The 21,503-nt window shown below is 44.0% G+C and overlaps 1 protein-coding gene across 2 annotated transcripts in view; it reads right to left on the bottom strand.

The window, feature by feature from the left end:
• MGMT (O-6-methylguanine-DNA methyltransferase) overlaps nt 1-21,023 on the bottom strand; it is a 152,257-nt gene extending 131,234 nt beyond the window's left edge. The window contains exons 1-2 of one of the 2 annotated variants that reach the window (XM_082053791.1): nt 20,671-21,023; nt 11,285-11,328 (exon numbers count right to left, since the gene is read on the bottom strand). In XM_082053791.1, the coding sequence (XP_081909917.1) occupies nt 11,285-11,308 (24 nt within the window). In that variant the 5' untranslated portion in view covers nt 11,309-11,328; nt 20,671-21,023. The remainder of the gene's footprint in view (nt 1-11,284; nt 11,329-20,670) is intronic. The other variant, XM_082053792.1, reaches the window with a different exon arrangement.
• Between the last annotated feature and the right edge of the window lie 480 nt (nt 21,024-21,503).

The following is a 21,503-nucleotide window of genomic DNA, read 5'->3' as shown; positions in this document are numbered from 1 at the left end:
GCAAGTAACGGCAGCTTCGTGGCTGGTTTATCAGTGAACGCCTGATGTGTTTTGACACTGATTTTCAAAGGATTCTTGTGACAAAGCACATTCACTGGTTTACAGCTGCAGCGCTATGTAAATAACCGCTGGAACATAAATAGAATGTGTCTGCTGGAAAAATATATTTAAAAAATCCATCATTCCTTAGTAAAAGAAGCATTTTTTTATTCCCATTGTTACTGGTCTGGTTTTACGATTACTGATAGGATGTAGTTGGAAACAGATGCTGAGCATTTCTCAGTATCATACGAGCCCAACAATAACATACTTGTCAAATTCATCTTGGCTAAGAAGTCTGACTCAGGAGATGTTTGGGTTGTATTTCCAGTTTGGTTTGTACAATGTTAGGAAACAGAGGACGGTGCTGCACAACCAGGACAACAAAGCTGAAGCTCCAAAGAGCTAAATTCAAGTGAAACTGGACAAAAAAGTACACAGAATAAAGAAACGCAAGAAAGTGGAAAGTGGCACAAGCTGACTCGATCAAACAACCCAGTCACTTTGGGAGAACAACAAGGTTTCTTGCATTAAGTCGCTCGGATGTTCAGCCAAGAGCAGGTGGCCTTACAGCTGAAAAATTAACTTTTTAATGCGATATTCAGAGCTGACAGTCCCCACAGACAACTGCACAGACTGATTTTCCCCATATTTCCCCATGTTTGTACCCCAAAGCACCCTGAAACCCACCCCACCTCCATCACCACACCACCTACAGCAAAGGGGACGATGCCAAACACCCGATGGAGCATCGGATGAAACGCAAAGTGATGAAGAAGCTGGAGATGCGGTTGAAGAGCAGAAGAACAGAGCAGGGAGGCATTGGGAGGCAGGAAAACCCACACTTGACACCTCACATCTGGCCACCGCTTCCAGCTGTGCAAGAATCATTTTTTTTTCAAAATAAGAATTATTTTAAATCCCATTATTAAGTGCTATGTAAGGAAGTCACATTGTAAGTAACAATCAGTATGAAGAGAAGAGGAAAAGAACATAAAAATCAAGTAGACGGAACTCTGGGAAGTATTCACACAGTGGCTGGGTTAGGGACACGCGGTGACCAGCGCAGTTACCAGTTTGAGAAGCTCAGCACCGTGTGCCAGGCTCAGAAACCCACAGGTTTATTTAATTTGACTCTAATCCAAATCAGCTTCTTGGTAACTAATCAAACATTTGCTGGTGTTCAAGAAACTCCCCTTTTCAATTAACTTGCTCAAGGAGAAGACATGGGTGAATTTTTTCCACAGCAGCACCTCAGCAAAAAAGCAACATAAAAGTTTACATATGTTGGAAACCTGTATACATTCTTCATTTTTATTTGTGTGACAGCCCTAAACGAGATGCACTGAACCTCGTACCATGTACTCCATGAATATAACAACCTAGTGATGAGAGGACAGCTTTTTCATTAGAACAAAACACGGGATGCGGCACGTAATGCACAACTATAAATAACCTTAGTTTGACTTGGTGTGAGCTCCTAAGCTTTATAGATGAAAACCCTGAGTGAGTACAACTGGAGTATTTTCAGTCTTGTTTATCAAACGCATCGGGCAGTAATATTGAGAAGGTTTATTCTTATAAAAGAGTGAGGCTGTGTGACATATGCACATACAGCTGGGTTGGGATGGAGGTCACTATATAGATGGACAAGACACTGTCCAGATATTACTCAATATTTAAATTAATTGCAACTGCTTTCAGATGCAAATAAAAAGCCTTTAAAGCTGGCCAGCTGAAATCACCGAAGGCTCAGCCACCATTTACTGCAGGCTGGGCACTGGAAACCCGTTCCTGCCACAACCTGCCCTCGGTGAAGCTATGAGAACCAGAAATGAGTGGCAGCAGCAAACACACCAAAAAAATCCAACAAACCCAAATAATCCGCTTTCTGCCTTTACTCCCAGCTCATGCAAACAAACCACTTTGTGGAATTTTGATCCATGAACTCCACCTTTGTTTTCCCTTTCCACCAGAACACCTACAAAGCTGTGTCAAAATCTCTCATAATTTCAAAGTTCATTAGGTGGAAAAGATATAGGACTTTTAGAGAAGCAGCTTCCCCTGCCATCCTCTGCAGTCCCGGTACAGAAGTGTAGGTGAGACGGCTGAACGCTACGGAAAATGGGAAGACTGTTGTTAGCCAACACATTTAAGCCATTTTTGTCATTAATAACAGAAGTATCAAAAGGTTTTCACAGCAGAAGATTTATCAGTGTGAACATTAGCGTGATTTATGAGTTAATGTCCCATACGGAGGAGCCTCATCTCCCAGGCGCGATGCTGTGACTTTGTCTCGGCGGCACCGGCTCCCCAAAGGGCCACGGGCCCCTAAGTGACACATCAACTCCACCGAACGCCAGCAGGACACACAGATGTGCCGCTCCAATTGCTTTGTGAGGGTTCGGATGCAAAACAGCAGCGAGTTTAATCTCCTAAGCGAGGTGCCGTGAACCCCAACACCAGCAATGGGGTGGTGACCCACACGTGGGGGTCTCAACCTCAGCGCCTCCTGCTGTAACTCGGTGAAACTGCCATGGTTCGCAGTGCTAGCACATGCCTCCCCTTTGATTAAATACAGATTTTATTTAAATTTGCATTAATTGTCTTCTGCATTATAATAAATAATTGAGAATCATTTTCTATGTTCTGCTGTCCCCACAAATCCCATTGTAGTTCACTCCAAGATCACAGAACCCAACTCATATCCATAATGTGGATAAACTAAAAAACAGAGAAGTCTCAAGGACCAACAGCGTTCTAAAGATGCACAGCAAAGCGTCTCCATGCTCTGCATTCTCCCAAGAGGTTTTTATTTCCAACCAAGAGGTTTGTATGTGTTTCTTCTCTCAAAGAGGAGCCAGGAGCGCAAACCCCACGTGCTCCAGCACCAAGTCCCAAATCACTGCTACTGAATTGGGAAGAAGAATGCAAAATATCTCCATCAACATCGCCTTCCAACTCATCCTGTGTTCTCCCTCTCAGAGATCTCAGGGTTAAAACCCTGAAGACCATAGATTTCCATTGGAAAAACGCATCAGGACCGTCCAGGGCAGGAGGCAGCCACTCTGCCCATGGGTATTTGCACCCACCACAAGTGTTCAGCCCCCAGGACACCAAAACTTGTCTTAATTTCTGTCCAAATGCATCAGAGGCCAAAGACATCACATATTTCCCCTTCAGTAATGCTTGGTACATGAGTTTCTCCAATGAGGAAGGAGCCAGAGCCCTATCTCTGACAGATCTCCCTCCGCAGGCTCTTATTTCCTTTGCTTTAGAAACAATATAAACCTATATATAAGACACATCAAAATATTCATTATATAATCCTCTCTGCCACCACCTGCATCTCACAGTATTTCCATTAGGCTATCACATGTGGCTCAACTTCAAATGGAAGCCCTCACAGTTTTTTAAATTTGAATATTTCTGAGAATCGAGGCAAACCCCACAGACTGAACCGCTAACCCCAACGTGTCCTCACCCATCCTGCAGTTTTACTTTTCGAAACCCAGAGAGCCCAAGTGCATTAGTCAGCAAGATGCCACAGTTGTCTCCACAAAATGGGTCTCTCAATCCTTTCAAATTAACAGAAAGTGTTAATTGCTGAGCTACCTGACATGTGAATAACCACCAGGATGTAATCACATCACAGTTCCTTCCCCCAGTTCACTTGCCATTTCTCAATTTCAGAAATGGTTGCATCTATCCAAAAGGACTGACACGGTTTGAGGGCAGTTTCACTTGGAAAGTGACAGACATACCCAAAGACTCAATTATTCCATGTTCTGACCCATTTGAATCAGAAAGCGAGCATATGAGCTATTAATTCTCAGGAACCTGCCCTGTTTCTGTGATGCCCACAGGGACTTGCCAAAAAGCAACACCAGGAATTCGTTGAGTTTGAGAAGATGATCAATAAATGCCAGGAAACTTGTGTCTTCATCCCTATTACAGAAAAGAAATACCAGTCCTGAACTTTTAAGCATCCTCCTTTTGAGTATCACAGTGTTCTCAAACCTACTTTTTATCGATTCAAGTTTTGAATTAAAATCCAACGAAAGCTTGAAATATTGGATTTAAATTTAAGTGGAATACTTCACAGGTACCTGGACTGGTTTGGCAATTTGCTGCTTCATTTCAGTCATCTTGCTACAGTCGCTCTTCCCGGTCCAGTAAGTTGATATCCTCCTTACAACAAAACCCTTATCAAACCACATCAGCGATATTTGTCAAGGCAAAACCAAGCAGGGGCCACTGTCAGAAACGAGAAGCTCGATGTGTTCATCTCCATCGTTCTGAGCCCCACGGCAGCGAGGTCGACACAATAAACCAGAGTCGGCTGTTTGCAAACACCTCCTCTACTCCCAGGTGTAAAGCCACACATATCACTTGTGTGATACAGCATCAACACCAGCATGCAATTAGGGCAATTAACAATTGCCACTGCAGTCACACCCCTACCTGGGGTTCTGGAAACAGCACTATTGCTGAATGAAGAATAAATCCAGTCATTAACATCTCCTGTTATCGTTATAAAGACAACCACGTGAAATTATAAATTTGAAACACAACCTCTAACAATCTACAAAACCGTTTTAATTGCAGAAAGCTGCTGAGATGACTAAGGAGGCTGCCCATGGCCCCCAGTTCGGCACAGCCCCCCCACGCCAGCGCTTGCTTTCCACTGAACTACAGTTCTCGCAACATCTCCCTAATAGTTTAAAACTTCCTGTATTTGTTTTACTGGTTTCTGCATGTTTATTTAAAAGGAAACAATCCATTGTATGTTAAGAATATAGGAAAATACATTAATAGTAAAGGTAATGCATTTGTGCGCATATACTGCAGTGCGGAGGGTGACGTCCCAACCTCCTGCAGCTGGTCTAGGTGAGAGTCATTGCTTACAGTTTGTGTTTGAAAGCAGAGACAAACGTAAGGACGGGGAAAGACACAGGATACATGTGCTCAACACAAGTTAACAGCCTATTCCTGTTAATATCTTGATTAAACATCTAATCTTTCACCTTCCAAACTAACAGTGGCTGCTACAACTTCAAGAGAAAAAATAATTCATGTACTCACATCATTTGGGTGCGTGGAAGAAAGAAAGGAAGAGGTAGATGGAAGTTTCTTACTGCTAGACAGAAGTTGCATACCTAGAAATAGTTTAATATACTGGAGGAAAAATTATGCAGAATGAGAAACATTTAATTCTTAGTCATTTTGGTTATTATGAGACGTTTGGTTTCTGAACAATGTTTGATTTCTGAACAAGATAACATGCATTTCCCATATCATTGCACTTGAACATCACTCACAGCATCCTTCAAACACATCGAAGCCTGTTAGTCCAAGGAAAGCTGAGTGCTCGCCAGTTTTTAAATTAAGGCAAATGTTAAATTTTGAGGAAGAAAAACATCACATTTGTTGCTTAAATTCAAAAAGAAAGTCTTGAAACAAAATCACCATCACAGTAGCTAATCAGATTTAATTCTGTCAATGTAATCTAACAAGCAAAATACCATTTAAGATTACCTCTGATACTTTTAAATACAAAACCTTTATGTACTGCAACAGTTTCTTGCGAACTAGTGTTCATCATCACCCACCGGACAGTCACCTCTTCCCCTACACATCCCGCAATAACTGTATATACTGTGTGTATTTCTTCTCCCTACAGCATCCAAAGGAAACCTTCAGCTTGCCAGAATAAGTCACCGTATATCAGGTCCATGTATTTCTGTCCACGCTGCAGCCGTAATAAACGCTTCACAGCTGAAGAACAGGCCTGTAACACAGATCAGGCTTTTAAACAAAAGCTGCATGGAAATAACCTGCATTAAATGTGCACATTTGCTCCCGTGCCATGGGAAGTGCTGCCAACCTGGACATTTTCTGGGGTAAAGCTGACCCCAACCTCCCAGTAGCTCTTTGCTGGAAACCCATTCTGCACCCCCAGGTCCCTTTCCCCTACACTGCTCTGCAACAGGTCATTCCCAACTTACACTGAACCTGGGGCTGTTCCTGCCCAGACACAAGACTCTACACTCGCCCTTGTTACACTTCATTAACCTCTTCCATGCCCAACCTGGGCCAGCCTCAGCCCTACCAAAGCCTTCCCAAGGTGCTCTGGCCAGACCAGTGTCCTCACAGCTTGGGAAGAAACGTCTTTCTAAGCCCTCAGAATCCCAGGCTGGTTGGGTTGAAGGGACCTATGGAGATCATCCTATCCAACCCACCTGCTAACACAGGGTCCCAGAGCAGATCACACAGGTCAGTCCACGTGGGTTTGAATGTCTCAGAGAAGGAGACTCCACAGCCTCTCTGGGCAGCCTGGGCCAGGCTCTGGCACCTCCCAGCAAACAAGTTTCTCCTCATGTTCAGATGGAGCCTCCTGTGTTTCAGTCTGTGCCCGTTGCCCCTCACCCTGTGGTTGGGCACCACTGAACAGTCTGGTCCATCCTCTGACACCCACCCTGGAGATGTTGATAAACATCCCCTCTCAGCTTCTCTTCTCCAGCTCTCTCAGTGTCTCCTCATCACAAAGATGCTCCAGACCCCTCAGCATCTTCATATCCCTCACTGGACTCCCTCCCGTAATTCCTCCTTCTTAAATTGGGGAGCCCAAAACCGGACCCAGTCCCACAGATGCAGCCTCACCAAGGCTGAGCAGCATGCAATTTCTTATTTAAAAACACAATTCAAACATTCAGTTCTCATTATGAAATGCAACAGCCTGGATCATCTCCAGTGCTCCAATATCTCCAGCGCCTCTGTAAGTAAATCCAACCCTGGTTAAGCCAAACCTGTAAATTCAGAGGGTGTGAAAACAAAACCTGCTCTCATTTCCTGGCTAGGGGAGGGTTGGAAAGGAAATGTCAGACTATAAAGCAAATCCAGGGTTAGCTTGGGGTGATACAACATTGTTTTACCTTCCAAAGGACTAAATCCCGTAAAAAATGTGAAGATACAGAATTAAACTGCATATATTGAACACATACAAACATACACTGGACTAAAAGTCAGTCCCCATCTTCACCTATGGAAAGGTCCATCTCACAGAGGCCGCTGACAAAGCAGAGGGACACGTGTTCACGTGCAGAGCAACATTTGCTTTCCACGGCATTCTTAAAGTATTCAGCAAGAGCAACCATAATTCTTTATTAAACAATCAAAGACAACAAAAGCAAGTTTCTGTTGTCCCATCGTATTATATGACTAATCCTCTTAGGATGGCAATCAAAAGACCCCAAAATGCCAAGCTGGAGAAGGATTTCCAAGCAGAGGGAGCCTCGGGCTCTTTGGCTGCATCTTCAGTCTGTTGCTTTGGCAGACGGGACCAACCCGGCCTGTCAAACGGCACATTCCCAATGTGCTTACTAGACTGCTTTGTTTTATTACAATTAAAATATCATCCTTTAAATAAAAACGTTTTCTACTTCAGAAGAGGCAGGTAGGTTATCACTATTGCATTCCAAAAGTGCATTTTCCCACCCAAGCTTTGATTTGGGACACCGGCAGCAGATATTTAAACACAAGACCTCAGTGGACTATTCCAACAGGAATCCAAATACTATTTCGTCCAATACCTCTCCAAAACTGAGTAAACATACACACTTTGTATCTTCCCCCAGCTCTTACTTATACAGGAAACTTAAATGCTATGAACGTGCAGCAGCCGCTGCTGTGGCCGTGGAGCACTGAAACCACATATATTGCAGAATATTTACGCATCATTAACATGAAGATAAACATTTTGGTAAAAAAGTCAAACATCTCCATGCAGCTTACAAATAAAATGCCGTTGGAAAGCAATTGTTAATAAGCTGTACAAATTAGTGATTGCGATGGGGTGGCAGCAAGGTCACAAGACAAAGGGGAACAGGACAACAAGCTGGGACACCCAGTTACTTCAGGATCTCTCATGTAAAACAGTGGGCTGGTTGAGATAATATAACGAATCATAACTCCTTAGCAAATTGGAGCAGAATTCACACTCCATTTGTTGTCCAAAGAGGAAAAGTCATGTCTGGGCTACATATTTCTGTATAGTCCAATTATACCATCAATAGCAAAGACAGAAGTCATAATTTGACATGGAATAAAAGTAACTCATAATTAAGGAGTTTGTTGCCAACAAAGAAAAAAACTATCACATTAAATAATCACGGATGAAGAATGTGTTGCCCAAGAGCTAGGGGGTCCCCAAAATTAATATCTAGTTGTTACTGGTTTGAGTTTTAACAAGTCCCATGGAAAGGAAAAGTCCTAATGCAGTTGTCTGGATTTTCAAAAATAAACTTATGATATTAGTCAACACTCCTTAATCACCATTGAAATACTTGCTGTAAACGTGTGTATTTATTAATAAGAAGAAGTTACACTTTGTAGCACTGAAAAAATACAAATTTAACTGCCCAAATGACCACAATGTATATGTGTGCATATATATATAAGTACAGCAAGACTGCAGCGCATTACTGCTACGGGTTCAGCTGTGTATGTAAATACACAGCAATTACTCTGATACAAGACGAGAGTTTAAATCAAATGAGACTCAGGTTCAGGGGGAACTGAAGACAGACTGAAAATGAAAAAAATCCAGCAGAAAAATTACTTTAATATTGGGTAACATTTCATATTCTTATCACCTAAACCCACCAAACTCTTGATCTGCTCCTTCTCGCGTTCTCCGCAGAGCTGAAGCCAGGACCAGCTAAATAGAAGATAATGCAACTAGGCATAACACAATAAAAGATATTACCTTCACAATGCATTATTGCTGCCAATTATAAGAATCACTTCAACTTAATTTCAAAGGCACAATCACCCTCAACTGTAACAGTCTCTTTTTTAAATTTCAAACAGTATTACATTAAGGCAATAACTCACCTCCCAGCTATAATATCAGTCTCCCTTATTGCAAAAATACATTTCATAAATACTTCTCATCGACAAGTCAAGCTAATTCCGGTTAATTTTATTGTATTTTGGTGCTATCTCGCATTTGTGTGCAATTACCTTTATCATTTTATTGCCACGCCAGAAAGTAATCAGAACAATTATTTGAAAAAGGAGGTGTATAAATTCTAAAGCACACTTGCTGGCATTTTTGATCAAATAGCAGCTTTATCTCAGCAAGTGGCAGGGACATTGGATAAATGACGCACCCGGCGAGCGCCGCTGACCCCCAAGTGCATTGCACAATATCAGGAGCACTTCGAAAGAAACTTTCCTGGATAATCCATCATTCTTTATAATACCAAACCAGCCATACCTGAAGAGCAGGAGCTGGAGAAAAATAAGAGTCAATCTAAGCAACAGGAACAAAACCACTAACAGCGCTACTTTTCAAGCTGAAGGAGCATCAGGAATCTGAAGAATTTCATTGAAATTTTTAAATTGAACAGATTTAAAGAAATGAGGCAGCAAAGTGTACATTAAGAATTCACTAAAAATCCAAACACATCTACAGGGAAGTACCACAAAAAACAGGCATAGAAAGACTCGTACAGAAATACAAGATTACAGCCTGAATCTTCCCACCACTATCAATCTTGGGTTTATTCAGGGCAACGTGGCCAAGGTATTAACACAGCACAGAGCATCAGTTAGTACAAGAATCTGCTTACTAAGTTTAAACTTAATATCTACAAGAAACCTGGAGAGCAACAGAATTACATTTAGAATTGAATTTCTCCTGAAACAGAAAAATCACCACAATGTCATAAGCACACAAACCACCCCTAAATACAGAGACATTCCCAACGTGGGATCGCGCGCAAAACCGCGTTTCAGCCTCTTCCACGCACACCCAACAGCTTCGGTCACCGCAACAAAATCAGCTGCAGAAATCGGGGATGGATGGGGAGACAAACACGGCGATGGTGGAAAATGTCCATAAGTCCGGCTGCTTCCAGAACCCATTTTCCAGCAACCTGCCCCAAAACTGCTCAGCACATTATATCCGTAATGCTTTATTTCTGTAGAACATACACACCAGACATATATTGGGTCACACCAGACATATATTGGGTCACACCAGACATATATTGGGTCACACCAGACATATATTGGGTCACACCAATGGGTGGTTGTGCTCAAAGTCAAACTGTGAGCTCATCACACATAATAAATATCATTAAAGAAACATGAGCTACATTATATATTTAATACACATCCAGAATGGGGGAAACTGCCACAGCTAGAGGAACCAGGCTGTGTCTGCACAACCAAAGCTGCGAGTGGGAGAAACTCAAAGGTTAGATCATAAATTACTCATTACGTGCCACTTGCCGCCTGTATCGCACCCAGATTGGAATGAGAGGGAACCGGAGATTCTTCCTATCATGCCTGGCTGCGCAGAAGACAATCAAATATTTCTCTGCCATTATTTCAGGTACCTGCTAAATGTTTGCAACTGGAAGATACATGAATATAACTAAAGAGATGACTGTTTAACAGAAAATAGTGAAGCGAGAATTTATTTTCATGAATTTCTTCCTCAACCATTCCATATAAGAACAAACAATTTTCTTTTGTGGAAAAGAGAAAGAAAATATTCTACAGAGGGGCAGAAGACACAGAATATGCTGCAATACTACTTTCTAAGCCACATTACGTAAAACAGATTAAAACCACAAGAGATGCTACTATTTAGATATTTTTAACCGCAGTAGAAGTTTCCAGCAGGAGTAGTTAGGAATGTAAGTTTGATTGTAGTAGAAATACCTTCCTAGAGAAGCATTACTAATGGTACAAAAATAGACAGTCCAGAGGAAAAAAATGTATTCATATCTCCAAAGCTCATTTGAATTACTTGAAGAATCTGGTTATTGACTAAAAATGTGTTAATGCCTTTCAGTTAATTGTTCCAAATAGTTCGATAAACAGCCATATTTTCTCATTTTACTATAAAGTTACTGACCTACGTGTACCTCATTGAAGCATCAAGCCTCACAATTAAGCCTGTTAGTTTTTCCATGAGGTGTTTGTTATTAACAGGAACGGAAGACGCAGCATTGTCGTGTTCCTGCTCTGCCATGGGGAAAGTTCCACTGGTGCTGCTACCAACCATGACAGAGCTGCAGAGATTTACAATGGAGCATCAACCATGTCAGCTGGATCCTTAACACTGCCTGCTGGACACCGGGGAAAACACAAGCCATGGGACATTAACTCCTTTGCAAAGCTGGACCTTCAATACACACCTAAATGCAGGGGTATTTTCCTAAGAACTTACTTTTGGAACAAGCCTCGATGCCATGGTAGATGAGAGGCCTCCACCTGGAAGGAAAAAGTTCTCAGGTTGAGATTCAATTTGAATTCCACAGGAAGAACAGTACATGTCAATAGCGTCATTTATCTTATAACCAACTCTATCAGTTTTTAAATGAGCTCTAAATTTCAGTATATATAATTTCAAAAGATTTCTTTTTAACAAGCATCCAGGAATTTTAACGTTCATTAGGTCATCTGCTCATTACGAGTTAAACAACAAAAAATAATCAACAGATGGTACACTGAGACTTCTTCCATAACAAGCACCACACAGCTCTGATCTTTTGGAGAAGAACACCTTAAAAGATAAAGTATTAATTTAAGAACTATTTGTACAGGCAGTAATGCACTTCCAAGTTACTTCATAAATTAAACAGCCTTAAGTGATTTAGGAAACGACACATTGTGAGACATAAAAGCAAGCGATATGTTCTGGGTTTAAAAGTACAGATTGCAAAACACTACGAAAGCACCTAAGAAATGTTAGCTTCAATGATTATAATTCTAGACTATATAATTCTTTATATATCCTTAACAAAATATACAACAGGTTCTTCTTTGCTCTCCCCTTTGAAATAAACAATTGCTATTTCCTTCATATGTAGTTAGTTTCCCCGCACCTCCTATTTTCTTTTGGGTGCTGTTTAGCCCAGATCACTGTATCTTTGTGAAGATGTGCTAGAAACATGACTCTTTAAATCGGGGAGACTCTGCCCCCAACTCCCAGCACCTCAATGGGAACCGTCCACGTGGGGCAGGGAACTCGCCGCCCCATCGAGACTCCGCTTCACACACCATCCACCTCTTACAAGAAACCATCTCAACATCTGAGCCTTTCACACACCAAGCCCCAGAGCTCAACAACTTGAAGCACTTCTAAACTACTTGCAGGAAAACAGTGATATTGAATTGTGTTATTACATCTTAAGAGTTTAAAATTAAGATCTTGAATAATTAGTATTTTAAACGTACTAACAGTCATACCATTGCACGGTAGGCATTGCAAAGATCACTTATTCTATTTTTAAACGAGAATAAGCCAGGCAGATGAGCAAACTAATTACTTAAAATATCTGTGACAGAGCTAAAAATAAAACAGCAATTTATTTCTATTGTCAGTTCGAAGCTTTGACTTTCAACACTTTCAACACTCAGCTTTTACAGGTTTTTCTGAAGGGTAAAACTAGAATATCTGCCTGGAAAAGCAGATTTACCCAGCGTTACCATAGAGGTGTCCGTCCCATCCTCTGCAAGAGCTGCCACCATAACACCCTGGGTAGGGTGGTGGGTACCGAGGGGGTTCATCAGCACCGAGAGGGGAACCCCAAACCTTCCACAAACACCCACATCTCCTGCAGCCACCATTTGGTTCAAGTCCGGACATTTCTACAGAGAACTGGTACCAAGTGCTAATTAATTACCATTTAACAGTTAATTATGCTCCTGTTCCCGTCTCCCCCCGGCTGATCTGACAGCCCATGCTGCTTTGGATGCTTTTGGATGCACTTGCTCCCCCCTTTCCATTGGGAACTCAAGCATTTGCAGCACAGCAGCTGCTCAGGGTGGATGAGGGTGAGGGAGCTCAGAGCCCTCAGACAGCGCTGGGACAGAACCCGCCAGGAAACACCCCTTTTCAGAACACATTTCTGCTTTGTATTTACTCGCAACACAGCCTCCCTCCCTGTTTAAGGAAGAAACGGCGCCACATGCCAAAAATCAAGCTAAATTTCAGGCTGGTGTTTTAAATAGCATCTGATTTGTAGTGAGGACAGCAGTCAGGTTCCAGATGATGCATTAACATTTATCTAAATATCCATAGGGATGCTCACATACTTTTAGGTGCAATCCACATAGAGTAAATCCAGATCAGTTACCAAAAATGTCTTCAATAGTTGTGGGCAATTCCCCTTGACGCTTCCTCAATGCCACCATCTGAAAAGCACAAGTAAAGATCCCCAACCTGCCCCAGAGCGCAGGAGAACTTTACACCCAGCCGTGTCTGCTCAAGTCTTCACAAATGGTACTTTTGACCTCCTGAACCAGGGAACACAAACAGACTCCGAGTGTGAGCACGTACAGCTCATGAGGGATGAGATGGTGGAGAAACCAGTCCCAGCTTTGAGATTGGACTTTGAGGAGAATGGGAAATGGTTTCCAGCTTCAAGAGAAAGGATTCTCACCAAAGGACCTCAGGAGCAGGACCATTGCTCATTCCATGCTGACAAGTCCCAAGAAACCGTGCGATACACAGGGGGAAGCCCCCAGGACCACTGAGACCTTGGTGAGGTTGGTGGTTGAGAAGGACAAATTAACCAAAAAGCTGCACAGTGCATAAAGAAAACTGAAGAACTGTTTAGTATTAACGACCTATTTCTGCCCCAGGATGAGCTCAACCATCTGCTAGTCCAGAAGGGCTTTCCCCTGACAACAGGTAACTTGGGCAAAGCCCAAGCCACGGTGGTTAGAAGATGACCTGCAGCTAGATGGGAAAAACCATGAAAGATCGTTGCTCTAACTCAGAGGGCTTGGAAACCCCAGAGCATCACTCCAAGCTGCATCTCGGCCTTGCCAAGACAGTCTTGTTGGAAGAGGGCAATATATGCTCTGCTAACTTCTTTTCACACTGAGGTGAGGGGCTCCCCTAAGGTTGAGTTTGAAGATAAGAACCCCACATGTCTCTTCTGAGTGGCTCAGGCATCGGCACGGATCAAATCCAACCGTGATACTTCATTCTGCATCATGTTCCAGAAACTGAGACACCAGAATCACTGGCTCAGTCTTAAAAGGCTGGAACCTTATTGTCAGCAACCCTTTCACCAGAATGGAAAATTCCCTCCCGCATCTGCAGAGGACAGGACGAGCTGAAGGGATCAATTAGCAGGGAGAAGTGAGGGAAAAAGAAATGTGATCCCACCTGGAAGACATCCAGATGCCTCCAAACACTCAGATACAGCAATAGACCAAAAATTTAAAGAAAAGTCAGAAGTTATACCAAAAAAATCAGATCGTTAAATGCTATGAAAAAATTCAGCCATGTTTTGTTGATGGTCTAGAACAGAAGCTCTTGGGTTTTAAGACACTTTCCTGTTTACTTTGATAGGACCACAGTCTGAAAATCCCTGTGATGGCAGCACTACGGTGAGAACTCTTAGATCCATAAAGAGTATTTTCCTCAGTTCATCAACTTTTAAGCGCTAAAGCAAGATTCTCCTTGAAAGACAAGTCCTCAGGATCCTCAGAACGTAATGCTCTCTGGTTTCAGTACTACAATTTAAAGCCAGCTATTATATCAAGTCAGTATATGAATAAAATTCCATATGAAAACATTTAAAGTACATTAGATTTTTGGTCAAGATGAAAGACTGAAAAAAACTCAAGCAATCTATTCTAATTGGGTTCCCATGGTAACTGTACAATTGGGTTTTTCAGTATAACATCCCAAAGGCCCAATGCACACTTGTAAAATATACTTCAAACAGCCTGAATTGTTTTTACATTACAGCACTCCCAGGAAGATCAATTACTATACATCCCCACCCTAACTATTAGTGGCAGGAGATGTTAACACTATTGGCCATATTAACATAAGTCATGTAAAAACCACCATGTATCGCCATCATTATATAAAACTAATTACACACTTCAGATTCATCAAACATGTTCCGAGTAATAAACCAATACCAGCCTTGTCACAAGATCATGTTTACTGAATGTTAGAAATCAACCCCAAATACATGCCACACCATTTTTCTTCTCACATTGATTTCAAGGATAAACAGATTCAATCATTAATAATTACATTATAAGATGACCCATAGGGTTAATCATATTCTTAGCAACTCTCACTACGGAGTCAAATATAGCTGCACAAAAAGACAATGATAAGGATTCCAATCCAGCCGTGTGCATTGCCAAGGATAGAACACAAGGTGCATTCACCAACATGCAACTCGTGTAATCGGTGACGACAAAATATTATTGGTCTATTTAAAAAAAAACACACACCTTGCAAACATTTATAAACCCATTTCCCTCAGATTAAGCACATGCCTTGTTGGGCCTCAGTTTCCCTTTCTGAGAGCACAACCCTGGCTGTGGATCCAGCTCATCCTTCCACCCAACAGCTCACGCCAAAAACTAGGAGGAGATGACAACACATGCCCACTAAGTAGGATGCTAAGCCTAAAAATTCACGTATCTTCAGGGGGAAAAAGAAGTTGTGGCCAGTCTGAACAAAGTCAACCTCATTTCTCAATCAACTAACCAGAAATCTTGGTGTTTCACGGATTAAAGTTAGCAAATAACCAGAAGTATTTCTGGTATCAATAGGAAACTGCGCGAGATATTTCCCTTCCCCCTCAGCATTGTATCTGCTCACACTAAACTCCAACGGAGCAAGATGAAGGGAAAATGAAGTTGTGTGAATTGCTTCTCCAGGACCTTGCTCAGAGTCTAAAGATGTGCTGTCAACATAACCAACCCGCTGCTGCCAAACAAGGCGCCACGTTTCATGGGTAGTTTTACATGCTGTACATTCCATCTTGTGGTTTTCATACGTGAAACCGAAAAATTAATCTGTTAACAGGGCCCTAAGTATACTTTAGATGTTTATTAAAAAGTTTAACTAATTAACAGACCTTCTGCATACCTGAGTGTACAAACAAGCAAAGATAATGTTACTGTTTGCATTGTGCTGACTGATCTAGAGCAGCCGGATAATTTAAATATTACTGACTGATGATTATGCAGCAGCAACATTGACAAGAGGGCACCAACACTTGCGATCTGCTAATGCAGGTGACCTGGGGTATCACATTTGCACTCGGAGCATGTAGATGGCACAATGCAGAAAACAAAGCAAATCCAACTTCAGCGGGCTGCGCCGCCAATATATGCTACTGTACTAAAATAACTTCATTAATCTCATCAGAATGCACTAAAAAAATGGCATTTGAATAAAAATTAAAAGCTGAAAATGCACCCATCAGGTAAAACCAAAAGCCCATCCCTTCAGTATCCCGTCCTCAACAGCACCAACAGCGCGTAAAAAGGCAAAGCGCTGAGTGATTTCCACTGGGATACCATCACACCTCTCCAAAAGGGCAGGATTCAAACTTCAAGTCAGAAGTGGGATTTCTGAGCATAAAAATCAAAGTTTGAGCCCAAACTCAGCTCCACGCTGGGTAGGGAACACCCAGCGCCATCTGAACCGACACTTGCTGCTTTTCCATGGGTGCTACCAGCAGAATTATTCTTTTATTCTCCTTTATGAAGCTGCTCAAGGCTCCAGGTCCTCAACCAGTAGTGCTATTTCATTGGAAAGCAGAGGGGAAGTCGGAACCTTTGTTTCAATGAACTCCCCTCTTCCTCCTCAAGATTATAGGTGACTTGTTCAGATCTAAGTGTTTTTAGTCACCTCCAGAACACCCATCTCATCAGGGAAAGCTTCAGCTGCACAGCTAAACTTTAGAAGTGACTTGAAATGATACCTGAAATTATTTGTACCATTTAATTTGGCATAATATAAATCAAAATAGATAGATAGTCTTGACAGACATTAGGACACGGTGTCTGTGCTCCACTGATATAAAATAGGAAACAACTTGAAAAAGGATTAGGAAAAAGCATCAAAATAGTGACATATTTCCAAAGAAAGATTTTCACACTACTCAACGTCCATAAAAGCCCAAAGCCACACAGGCTTTATTGACATTCAAACACATTTGAGTTTTCCAGTGGTAGTCTGGCCCACACAAGTAGATCATCAGTTTCCAAACTGCATTTTGTATTTCTGGCAAACACTTCAGTACAGGTTTGGTCTGGTTTTCTAGTTCAGTTGCTCCTCCAGCCTCATATTGAACTCAATGCTGGTCCAAACACACCTGTGCCAGTGATAATGGTAAACTTACAGGAGGCCAAATTGAACACAGGAATTTCTCTTGCATCAGGAGGGTTTTGCTCATTCTACCTTCAGATAAATGAGCACGAGCGTAGAACAGGGACCCTCACCGCTCTCAGCTGGGGTAAGGAACTCAAGAACTGCAAGTCTGCAGTAAGGACAGCAAACAGGCCTTTGGCTTATTATCATGGCATTAATGAAGAAGTTAAAGTTTGCAACACCAGGCAAGGCACGGGCTGAAACCTGTCACTGCCCAAAAGACTTCAAGCCTCCCAAAATTAAAACTTTGTCCCACATTTTCCCATTAGTTATGCTCTCTTCACCAGTCCAGATATCTTATGAACACTCAGTAAACTAGAGAACTGCACAATCCGTCAATGAAGTAAGCGCATCTTGAACTACTGTCCATATGACTCAATTTGTCAGTAAAAACCGCCACCAGCACTGTGCTTGCAGAAAAATGTCCACAAACGCATTCTTGCAACTGGCAGATCAGTGTCCATAATAAAAACAAAGATTTACCAAGCGCTCGCTCTCACGAGTTGTGCGATTGGCGGGACGCGTGTTCAGCTTCGCCCACCAACTCCTGGGAACGGGCGACCCAGAGCAGGCTGGGCGCTCGCTGACTCCACCGAGGTCAAACAGGAAATTATCCAGAATTTAACGTATTGTTCTGCAAAATTATAAAGCGCAATATGCTAACAGCTATCACAAGCAGTGAGGGGGTTTTTTTTGCCACTTGGCAGAAAATAAGTTTAATTTAGGTCAGGTGCATCCCAGGCAGAACAGCACAGTCTCAAGGCTGATGTTAAACACCCCAACAATTTGTTTCCATGGAACAGCACCAACACCGGCTGGAGCGCGGTGGGGTAGAGCCAGCACACCGAGCTTCAATGCACACACATCAGTTGCTCTCAGTTCTCCAAGACCCTAATTACATGGGAAAAGAACACTACAAAAACCGCCATCCCTGTCTTCCACATGTTCTCCTTTGGATTTTTCACACTAACAGTTTCCCCTGTCACTTAAGGCAGTTTAAACAGAATTTCTCTGGTCAGCCTTTCCATCTTATCCACACTTCCCGTAACAAACTTCATGTTTTTTCTGCACAAGTCCTTAAATTAACCATTCAAGGAAACCCTGATAACCTTCCCAAAGGGCATGAGCTTCTCCTCCAGGCTACTACCCCTTTAGTGATGCCATTAACTGATTCTCTACATACGTTAAGCATTAACAGTGGTGACAAGTTAATTACAGAGTTATCAAGAGATAAAGTAGTCACGGTAACACAAGTTGCAATATAACTACAACAGTTTCCTATAGAGCTTCTGTTCAGTTGCTGGTGTAATTGGTGTAATTAACTTGTCATGGATCAGAATGCAGATAGGAATTGCTAAAGCCACCTTGCAGGCTCACATGGCTACATCTTTTTTCCCCCTGGAGCTTGAGGCTTTTAGTAGAATTGTCCAGATTTGGAACATCTCTGTTTGAAAACAAAGCAAACACAACTTTAGGAAATATTATGTCAAAGCATTCACAGGAAAACAAATAAGCAACTCGGTATAGTTCACCTAACTGGATGTTTCTAGGCAGAAGTATTCTGCATTACAGGGGTGGGTTTTCTGCACCAGAAGCAACAAGCTTTACAAACATCACAGCAGTCAGACACACATTAAGGAATTCATAAGATGAATCAAGCCAAAGGTGGAATTGTTCAAGAGGGCAAAAGCCCCAACCCCAGATCAGCACCTGAAGCAAGAAACTGGCCTCTCCAGAACACAACCCTTGTCTTCTGCACCGGGGAGCGTAAGTCTGAACACAAGAATTAAGCTATGACAGTCATTTCTAAGCTAAGTGTTATGCTCCAGTTCATAAAATAGAAACACTGTAGAGATCCCACCTTGCCATTTGGTACAAACTCCATTACACAAAAATATGATGCAACTCAGTAACAGGTTTATTTGGGAGCTGGGGTGAAAAAAGAAAAGCCATTCCGTACATTTACTTTGCTTTAAAAACTGTGTGCAGTTACAATACTATATGTATTTTACAAATAGTTGCAGAGCTTGGCTTTCATGTCAACAGCAAAAAGGCATTTTTACATTAGTGCCAATCTGACACGCATTATTTTACCACGGTTTAACGCTGATCTGATCTGACCACCAGCTGCTGCCCCCGCAAAGCTGCGCCCACTGCCCCACGGACACCGACACACCGAGAACCAGCTCAGCTCCCCCAGCAGCCACCGAAACACCGCCCCGGGCAGGGACAAGGGGCAATGGGTGCAAACACAGGAGGTTCCACTTAAAGATGAGAAGAAACTTGTTCCTGGTGAGGGTGGCAGAGCCTGGCCCAGGCTGCCCAGGGAGGTTGTGGAGTCTCCTTCTCTGCAGACATTCCAACCCGCCTGGACACCTTCCTGTGTAACCTCATCTGGGTGTTCCTGCTCCATGGGGGGATTGCACTGGATGAGCTTTCCAGGGCCCTTCCAGTCCCTGACGCTCTGTGGTTCTGTTTGTGGGACGGGTTCGGCAGCCCCTGCCAGCTGGGGTTGATCTTTACAAGGAGCATTTCCCTGCAGCCATGACCCCAGAACCCCTGGTTGGGTTGAAGGGGCCGCTGCAGATCCCCCAGTCCAACCCCCTGCTCCGTAGGGTCGCCGAGCAGGTCACACAGCTCAGTCCAGGCGGTTTGAATGTCTCAGAGAAGGAGACTCCACAGCCGCTCTGGGCAGCCTGGGCCAGGCTCTGCCACTTCAAAATAATAAAGTTCCCCTTCACATCCAGATGGAGCCTCCTGTGTTCCAGTCTGTGCCCGCTGCCCCTCACCCTGGTGTCGGGCACCACTGAACTGAGTCAGGTCCATCCCCTGACGCCCCCCCGGAGATGTTTATAAACACCGATCAGCTCTCTTGGCAGTTTCCCTCCCCCAGCCTCTCCAATGATCCCCACACAGCGGGACCACGCGGGGCAGGTTCCCCCAGCCGGGAACGCGGACACGGGGCGCAGCGCAGCCCCCGCGGGGCGACACTGAACCCGGCCGGCACCAGCACCAGGGCCCGCGGCCTCCCAGCCCCGCACGGCCGCTCGCAGGCCCCGGGGAGCGCCGCTGGCACCAGCCCCGCCCGGGCGGCAGCTCCGCCGGCGCAAGCCCGGCACACGGCCCCGCCGCCCCCGGCCAGGCCCGCGGAGGCCCCGGGAGGAGGAGGAGGGAGGGCGGCGGAGAGGCCGCCGGAGCGTCCCCGGCGCCGCGGGGGTGGCTGCTCCCGGCGGGGCGGAGTCGCTCGGCAGCGCCCGTGGCCCGGAACGCGGCGGCGGGGGAAGCGGCCCAGCAGGCCCGGCCCCGCGGCCTCGGCCCGGCCTGCAGCGCCAGGGCCCGGCTCCAGCCCCAGCCCGCAGGCCCGGCCCCGGCTCCAACCCCGACCCCCAGGCCCGGCCCCGGCCTCCTACCTGCGCTGGGGCTGCTCCGGGCCGGGTTCCGGGCTCCAGGGGCCTCCCCGCCCCCTGGTCCCGCTGATAAGGCCGCGCCAGGCGGTGCGATCAGTGGGTGATGCCGCCCACCTGCCCCGCAGCCAGCACCGGCTCACACAGGTGGCCAGAAACGCGGATTTCTGGAAAAGTCCATGACAAAATAGCCTGTGGGCACTCATGCGGGAGGAGTCAAGGCCCTCGGGGTAGTCAAGGACCTTTTTTTTTTCTTTCTCTTTAAGCACTGCTGACCAAAATCCACCACACCAGGGAGCAAAACGCAGGCTTTACGGCTGAAATGTGTTTTTAAACATTTCCTAGGCTTGTTTGCAAAGTTACGGCTGAGGGTGGGGATCGTGAATGAGAGCGGTTTGCAGAGGGGAAGCGTCTGGCAAATCCAGTTCCCAAAAGAGGAGACGCGGAGGAGAAAACAGGGAGCGAAATGTCAGAGGAAAACAGACTGTAGGGCGAGCTCTATTGGAAAATAAAACAGGACAAAAAGTGCCAGTGGAGTTTGCAATAAGAAACCATTAATTTTCAAGCCAGACAATCTTTCGCTGCCTGAATCTTAATTTATTAGTCATGTTGTGCGACTCAGAGGCTGTCACAAAATGGGAGGATCTGCTCGGGAATGATCAGAACAATTTTTTAAAAGTCATTAGAGATTTCTGAAGAGATTTTTCATAGAGAATGAACACACTAAATAAAACTGCATTGAGTTAGTATCAGTGGGTTTAATCTGAATCTCTCTCTCTCTATATATATATATATAAAATACGGCCCAAGATGCAGAAGTTTCCCCAATGTAATTAAGA

Source organism: Streptopelia decaocto (assembly GCF_964273445.1).
Source record: "Streptopelia decaocto genome assembly, chromosome: 5".
Classification (NCBI taxonomy): Eukaryota; Metazoa; Chordata; class Aves; order Columbiformes; family Columbidae; genus Streptopelia; species Streptopelia decaocto.
Note: the sequence above shows the minus strand (reverse complement) of the source record. Positions and strands in the feature narration are given on the sequence as shown.